Here is an 8,755-nt window from a genome sequence, read left to right on the forward strand (position 1 = left end):
ACAAAGACTTTCTTCGTCCTATAGGCCTGTATTATACTCCATCCCAATCTTTCTAACCAATCAGGTTGCTCCCTTGCTATAGATCACATCACAATACAGACATTAATATATGAAATGGAACAAATAAAAAGAAAAAAACTACAGCAGAGGAGAACAACATTAAATGGAATATTTCCAGAACTACACAACTATCCAAGAATAAAAAGCAAAATGTAATTTAGAAAATTCATTTCCATAAAGTAATAGTATATAATAGCAATGATTTGAGATTTCACTGCACTTCAGAAAAGTAAAATATTATTTGAAAAGATGGATTTATAATTTTAGGTGTGTGTATAAAACACAGAAGGGAATCAAACTGGCACTTTTTTTAATTACATTTTTGTGATTGTTTTTGGTAGGATTGTTTTTAGTGTCTAAAATTGAAACATCATAGCTTAAACTGTACATTAAAACAAGCAAATTGTATGAAATTGTGGTGAGGTGCCTCACGCCTGTGCGTAGTTTTTGTGTTTTATGTTATTGTAGGTGTATATATATTGGTGCACTGGGTATAAATGGGGATGTAGCAGAGGTGCTTTAAATGTATTTCAGCACAGGGATTACACAATCACTTCATGTGCAGATAAAATATGTAATAGTATTTGGGCACGGGGAGTGCACAAATTAGTTCATGTGCAGACTGTGCCGAGATTCAATTGAATGATTGATTAGCAATCAAGTCTCGATAGAGCTGCATAAAAGAGTCAGTGTTTCACTCACTCAGGGTTGTGTGTTTGAGTGGAGAACGGGAGAGAGAAGGAGGTAGAACTTTAAAAACTAAAACATAACAAAAAATAATTATTATTTAATAAATCTGTGCATCGGCACTTTACTCATCATTCTGTGTCTATCTACTTCCTGGCACAATGTCACCCAACAAGCTAATCTGTGACATAAATAAAAAAAATGAAAAAACTCTCTGAAACAGAGGAAAAAAGGTTTCATGAACTACAAACCTGATTTAAATAAAATGGGTTCTTAAAAAAAAGTAATTAACAAAACATTCCTTAAAACAAAAAGTTGTGTGAATATCCACCTCACATCTAGTGGTACTATTAAATGCCTCATCATCTTTACGAGAGAGACTTGATTACACCATTTCCTTCTGGTATGTTTCTTAAAACATTCCTTTACATAACTGATAGTTTCCGGTTCCCAGCTGAAAGATAGATATATAAAGAGAGAAATGTTTCTCATGGACCCAGATAACGCAGTATCTAGCTCTTTCTGAAGACATTTGACAAACTCTAAAGACATTCATCACAAGATGCCAGAACAGACTGAGCTTATTCACACCTTCAATGGCATTCCTTTTTCTACAAGAGTATCAAAAGAGCTTCTTCAGTCTCTAGACACCTTTGAAGCCAGAGAAGATGACGTGTTATTAGTTTCATATCCAAAATCAGGTAAGACACATTTCTGAATATTATTTGATATCTCCTTGTGTATTTTATTAATTATTTAAAGCTGGTCTATCAGAAATGGATAGATCAATATATACAGACTGCTTGACTGATGTGTGTTTTGAAACTCTTTCTAGGCACGCACTGGCTTGCAGAGATTATGAAGAATCTGTACCACAGCCACAATGAAGACAGTGGGGTTAGCAAAGTGACACTGACATCACCTTTGGAGTTCGGAGATCTCTCCAAATTCGATGAGCTGAGAAACCTCCCCAACAAGAGGCTCATCCCAACACACCTCAACTATGAGATGATCCCAGTGCAGTTCAAAACAAAAAAATGCAAGGTAACAAAAAACAGCCATTATGTTTGTTGCTTTATCAAATAACACGATCATGAAATCGTAAAGTATCACAGCACAGTGCAGTAATAAAGGATACTACTTTTCAACATTACGCTGTGCAAACACCAAATTATTAAGAGATGGTGTCTGAATTACACAAACTAAAATTATTATCTTGTTCTTGCTTCCAGATGATTTATGTGATCAGAAATCCTAAGGACACCGCTGTTTCATTGTACCATTATTACAAGCAGAACCCCAATCTGCCCAAGATTGAGAAATGGTCCACCTTTTTAGAAATGTTCTTGAAAGGAGAAGGTAAATATGACTAATGTTTAGATTGAGATGGAAAAATGTGAAGAACATCAATTAAATCTGCATGTTGTTAAAAGAGTTACCACCATGTCCTTTTAATTTTCATATCAGACATGATATATGATGCAAAAATGTTAATAATTTGCTTTGCCTGTATTTGTATTGCAGTTGTGTGCGGTTCCTGGATTGACCATGTCCTTAGCTGGGAAAAGAGCAAAACTGATGAAAATGTCCTTGTTCTGTACTATGAGTCCTTAAAGCAGGTGAGTTCAAAATGGAGCACAGGCATGGACATCATCCATTTGATATTGTCTTACATTAGTGTAGAACTAAAAAGTCACTTTGAGGAATGAAGTTAACTGGAACAATCCCTGTTATATATCCCATAGCAGATGCACGTTGGGGAAATTTGTAGAAAACACTATTTAGATTCTTTGGAACATGATGGTCTGATTCTTTTCTTTTCCATGCTATCCCACTGGGGTTAATTCAATCAATTAACACCAATACATTTTGCCATTCCCTCAATGTAAAACTAAACTGTCAAATGTATGTTTTTCATAGGATCTTCCAAAACATGTCAAGGAGATCAGCACGTTTTTGGGCATCAATGTCACTGAAGATCAAGTCAAAGACATTTCAAAGAAATCTTCCTTCAGTGAAATGAAAGAAAAGGCAGAAAAGGAGAAAGTGAATCCAAACCACACAGTCTGTCCCTGTGTTTTGTTTATTTTGCATCGTTGTGTATGGGGTTTGGTTACGGGTGTGGAGAATCGGTGTCGCTTCCAAGGCAATGGGCTCAAGAGGGGATGGGTGGAGTGCACGGTCTGAGGGGGGGGAAAAATGTCAACTCCAGAGGTTGAGGAGGGGTGGTCAATGGAACGGGGAATAGGAATGAGAGTAGAGAAGACGGCAGTTGCACACTAACAAGGAGGAACGAAACGGCAGAGACCAAAGGAGCAAAGGGAGCGTCGGGAAAAAAGGGGGACAAAGGGGAGGGAAAACGAAGCAAACGGCGACGGAACAGAGAGAACGGGGGGGTGGAAGCAAAAAAAACAGGGTAGAAGGGAAATCGGGTGGGAAAAGAGAATGTATTAGAATGAGGGAGGGGTGGACCGGAAGTGGGGACGGCAGGGAGGTGCGACCAGAAGGTGATAAGGGAAAGGCTTCACCAAAAATGCAAATAACAAACTGAAGTGCTATTGAGGAGTGGACCCACCAGCGGGCAGTGGTAACTCGACCTTCGACAACAACACAAGACCACAACACAACGGTGCCCCGCTCAAGAAATTTCATGTAGGAGAAAAAATGGGGACAAGAAACGTAAGTCAAGGGGGAAAACGACGCCCCGGACCGGAACCGCTGCACAATGAGCGCCAGGAGCTGGCCCAAGAACAACCCCCCAAGAGTGTGAGCAGAATGCGAGTACCAGGAGAAGCAGCCAAAGTGGAACTGCGAGGCTGGGGGGGGTGAGGGTAAACGAGGAACCCCCCTCAAACGGCAAAATGAGTAAAAGAGGTGCAGCTTAATCCACGGGCACAAATACGAGGTCAAATCCCATCTTGCCAGGGGGGGGCTACGGCCACGTGCCCTGAGCAGCAGTGACCCCGTTCGTCACCCCTAACAGGAACACACAAGAGCCAGGAGACGTCTCAAGAGCACGGCACACCGACCCGGGAAAGCGGGCATGGAGGGGGGTCCACTTATAGAAGGGTCCGTGTCGTAAGAATCAAAAGACAGTATAGTGGAAGTGAGAACCAGCAGAGGGATAAAATATTTAAGATCAAAGCATAGGAAATAGGAGCAAAAGCTAGAAGAGAGAGAGAAGGGAACGGCGGTGGTGCAAAACACTAAACGAGCAACATGAGCATCCACAGGCGGAAACACACACGCATGCCGACCAAATCATGGCGCTGAAGGGAGTGACAGCATGGAAATCCAAGACCACGTCTTCAGGAGAACTCACGAAAAACAGAGGACAAACGCGCACGTGAATGTCATACAGAACAGAAAAATACCCTACTCAAAGAAACAGGGCAAGGGTATAAGAAAACGGGCAAGCGCAAAAGAAAGGTAAGGGGGAAAGAGGCCAGGATTACCGTGTGAACTATGCCCTACCAAGTTGGTAAAGAAAAGGCCACACATACTAAACTTAACGGAGTGTAACACAGGGCCGAATAGCACAGAGGAATGAACACAGCGCATGGGTGGTTGGACACGAAGCAGCGTTGGAGGGAAAAAAATTTCACAACGGGGTCCCAACTGCATCGAGGGGCGGGCCTATGGTAAATAGAGACCGTAAAAGCAAAAGCAAGGGTCGCCGGATGGTGTCCGTGATCCGCTCCAAGAAGGTACATGAGAAACAACAAGTGATACCAAAGCGTGTCTCGGTGGGGTTCACGGAGACTTGGGGCGACAAAGGTGAGCGCGCGGGGAGTGAGGATGGAGACGTCCGAATAACTGAAAAGAGGTTGGGGAAGGACGAGCAGGGACGGGCTGGTAATCCAAAGCAACTGGCAGAGACAGGGGTACACTGCAGGAAGCCCGGCTGCAGCGGCACGAGTCACGGGGGCAATGGAGGCTCGCGAGTGACCCGCCGCAAAGGCGACAAGCAAAAGCGGGAGGACGGGCCAGGCACGGCAGGAAGCACAGGGAGCACAGAGGGAACGGGGGACCCGACGGCAAAAGCCCTTTCGGTACCACAATGGAACGACAGCTGAGCTCGGGAACGCGCACCAGGACAGGAACGGCAAAATAGCTGGGGGAGAGACAAGGCAAGGAAGAACCAAGACCCGGGCAAGGGGCAGTAGTGCCCGGGGGGGGAGGAGCGAAAGCCCTAGCAGGCAGGAAGAACAAAAGGCAAGCAAACTAGATGCATGTAGGGAGTATAGCGTGACAATAAAAAAGCCCGGAGAGGGACAGGATGAGGGCGAACCGCCGCCCACTGCCGAATGGCCCGAGCGAACCAAATCACACGGGCCATCCGACTGCGAAGCACAACATGAGACAGCAGGAACACAACACACGGGTCGCATGTGGAAAGTGGCAGGACATCTGTTGTGGGTGTCGCGGCGATCCAATTGGGGGGGCCGAGAAGGAGAGTGGGGGAGGATACGGCGAACGTAAGGGCCGGAACTGAGAAGCGGGCGAAAGTCGCGCCGTTCAAGGGGCGGGACCGGAGAATCTCAGTCGCATGCACACGGGAATTACAAACCACAAGGCAAGTTGCAGACACACGGGAATGGTATGGAGCCGGGGAAGGGTGTGGGGGCGGGGGGGGGGGGCGGTGACAGAGGGGAACAAACGAAGCGGACAAATGGGGAGAAGCCGGAAAAAAGAAGGACACCCAACTTAAAGGGCAAAAGCCCCAGGGGGGGGGGGGGGGCAGACGGGAGGGAGGGTGGGCACACGTGGCTAGGACGCCACCCAGGGCGGATGGGGACAGCAAAAACTTGCACAGGAGAAAAAAAAAAAAAAACATGGAAACACGTGACCCCCACCGGAGGACAAGGAAAAAAAAAGACCGTTGTGACCCTACAAGGGAGGTGAGGGGGGAGGAAGAAGCGAAGAGCGATAGCCATTTGGACAAGCGTGTCCCCTGATTTAGGTTGACCGAAGAAACGGAATTCTGTGGTGCATATCTCCACCACAGAGTGGGAGCAGGGGCAGAGAGCACAGTCCTGCGGGGGACGCCACAGACAGGCGCCGGATACGGTTCCCTGAGATTGGGCGGTGGCAACTCCGGCTTAGAGATACGCGGCGGGGAGCTCAACTGTTGTGCGCGCGAAAAAAGAAATATAATAAAAGGGTTGGGGGAGAAGGCAATGGCTAGCAAGAAGGGGTCAATTGGCACTAGGGAAGGTGGTGATGGAGAGGATTGATTTAGGTGATCAGTTGGTGGGTCTGGAGGGGCAGTTAAACTGTACCGCGCCCACGAATGAGGTGGTGAGTAAAGAAGAAGGGGCAAAATGGAAAGGCCTTATTGCATTATGTTCTTGATTGTTGTGGTGGCAGCAGACTATCGAATGGGGTCATGCGACCGCGCAACTCAGTGCGTAGTTGAACACACAACCTTAACCCCGCTGAATGAATGAAAAAAGTAGTTAAAAAGGCATTAATCTGCCGAGTCAGGATCCATCCTCAACAAGTGCCGTAACAGAAAAACTCAGTGTGCAGGAAAATGAAGAGGGTGTACGTGGGTTATGTCTCAGGCAGCTCGCGAAGAGTCACATCCTCCTCTGCTTTCAGCGCGGCCTTTTCACTTTCTAGCCATACAAAGACTTTCTTGTCGTCGTCCTATAGGCCATTAACGCGCATCCCAATCTTCGAACCAATCAGGCTCCTTGCATAGATCACCGCACATACAACATGAAGAGAGTGAAATGGAACAATAAAAGACACCAACTACAGCAGAGGGAAACAAGCCTTAACTGGAGATATTTGCCAGAAACTACCCAGTAGCCAAGAATAAAAGCAAAAGTGGAATGTAGAAAATGCATTCCAACGGGAAGTAATAATAAGGAAAGATTGAGATGCACTGCACTGCAAAAAGTAAATATTATTGAAAAGATGGATTATAATTGTAGTGTGTGTTCGGAACACAGAGGAATCAAACTGCACTTTTGGTAATACATGTTTGTGTGGTGTTGGGTATTGTGTAGTGTCTAAAAGTGGAAACATCATAGCTGTAAACTGGACAGTCAAACAGCAAATGGGATGAAAGGGGGGTGAGGGCCTCACCCTGTGCCTAGGTGGTGGGTTTTATTTAGGGTAGGGGTATAAGATAGTGGTCACTTGAGTATAAGGGGCTGTAGCAGAGGGCGGGAAAGGGAGTTCAGCAACAGGGATTACACAAGCACGTCAGGTGCAGAAAAAGGGTATAGTATGTGGGCACGGGGAGGGCACAAAGGATTCAGGGTCAACGTGCACGGGATGTGGTAGTGAATGATGCAGGAGCAAGCAGGCGTCGAGAGAGCCAGAAAAGAGCAGGGGTGCACACATACAGGGTGGTGGTAAGAAACGGAGAGAAAAAGAGGGAAAAGGGAACAACGAAAACAGACCAAAATAAGTATTGAATAAAGCGTGTGCAGTCGGCACGTTACGCCGCAGTCGTGGGGAGCGAGCGACGGCGGCACAATCTCACCCAACAACAAGTCGTGACAGAAAGAACAAAAATGAAAACTCGCTGAAACAAGGAAAAGGGGGCATGACGCAACCGGATGGGAAAAAATGGGGTTCTAAAAAAAATATTAACAACAGGCGTAAACAAAAAGGGGTTGGAATAGCCCCGCACAGCTATGAGACTAGTGAAATGCCGCAGCACGTTACGAGAGAGACGTGTTGACACCAGTGCCGCGGGAAAGAGGAAGAGTGCATAGAAACAGCCCGTGACAGAACTGAATAGGGGCCCGGTGCCCACTGAAGAGAGAGAGAGAAAAGAAGGAAAGCGGGGGCGCTGGACCCAATAACGCAGTATCTAGCTCTGTCCGAAGACATGTGACAAACGCCGACAGACGGCAACAAAAAGGCCAGGAACAAGGAGCGCAGTCACACCGTGCAGGGCAAGCCATGGCGACAATAGGGAGCAAAAGACTCCTTCGGCCCCTGACACCGGGAAGCGCGAAGACGACGTGGTGTAGGGGCCGAGCCACAGCAGAAACACAGGGCTGAAGAGTAGGGGAGAGCGGCCGGAACGTGACGAATAGTAAGGGGAGCCGAGCAGAATGGGGAGAGTCAGATCCACAGACGGCGGGCGGATGTGGGGGGTGTTGAAACGCGCCTAGGCAACCGACGGCGTGCAGAGAGTAGGAGAAGCGGGACCACAGCCACCGGAAGAACAAGGGGGGGACAAGGGACACTGAACTCACCGTCTGGTTCGGAGCGCGCCAAATTCGATGAGCTGAAGAAACCTCCCCCCAGAGGCCGCCGCACCACACCCAACGAGGAATGATCCCAGTGGCCGTTGCCAACCAAACAAAGCAGGTAACAAAAAACAGCCTGATGTTTTGTGCGGTAATCCAGTAACCAGCAGGAAATCGGAAAGGGCTCACTGGCACAGTGCAGTAGTAAGGAGACTACGTGGCACAGGACGCGGTGCAAACACCAAAGTAGGAAGAGAGGGTGCTGAGGACCAAAAACTAAAATGATTATCTTGGGGGCTGGCTGCCAGAGGAGAGGTGAGCAGAAATCCGAAGGACAAAAGCTGGGTCATATGTACCATGAGTACGCGGAACCCCAAGTCGGCCCAAGTGGAGAAATGGGGCCCGTTTTAAAATTGCTTGGAAAGGAGAAGTAAATATGACTAATGTTAGATTGAATGGAAAAAGTGAGAACAGCAATGAAACTGCATGGTGTTAAAAGAGGTACCACCAGGCCCTTGTGAATTTTCAGAGCAACGGAGATATATGCAAAAGTAATAAAGTGTGCGTGGCCGTGGATGTATGGACATGGTTGTGCGGTTCCTGGATTGATCATGTCCTCAGCTGGGAAAAGAGTAAAACTGATGAAAATGTCCTTGTTCTGTATTATGAGTCCTTAAAGCAGGTGAGTTCAAAATGGAGCACAGGTATGGACATCATCCATTTGATATTGTCTTACATTAGTGTAGAACTAAAAAGTCACTTTGAGGAATGAAGTTAACTGGAACAATCCC

The 8,755-nt window shown here is 46.8% G+C and overlaps 1 protein-coding gene across 1 annotated transcript; it reads left to right on the forward strand.

Annotated features, from left to right (window-relative positions):
• Positions 1-1,242: 1,242 nt before the first annotated feature.
• On the forward strand, positions 1,243-3,829 carry LOC121312622 (sulfotransferase 6B1-like). The gene is made up of 6 exons (XM_041244335.1): positions 1,243-1,448; positions 1,583-1,791; positions 1,980-2,106; positions 2,272-2,366; positions 2,668-2,823; positions 3,731-3,829. Exons 1-6 carry the CDS (start codon positions 1,310-1,312, stop codon positions 3,827-3,829), a joined length of 825 nt encoding a protein of 274 aa, XP_041100269.1. The 5' UTR covers positions 1,243-1,309.
• The last annotated feature ends 4,926 nt before the right edge of the window (positions 3,830-8,755 follow it).

This window comes from Polyodon spathula, unplaced genomic scaffold (assembly GCF_017654505.1).
Source record: "Polyodon spathula isolate WHYD16114869_AA unplaced genomic scaffold, ASM1765450v1 scaffolds_4160, whole genome shotgun sequence".
NCBI classification, from domain to species: Eukaryota; Metazoa; Chordata; class Actinopteri; order Acipenseriformes; family Polyodontidae; genus Polyodon; species Polyodon spathula.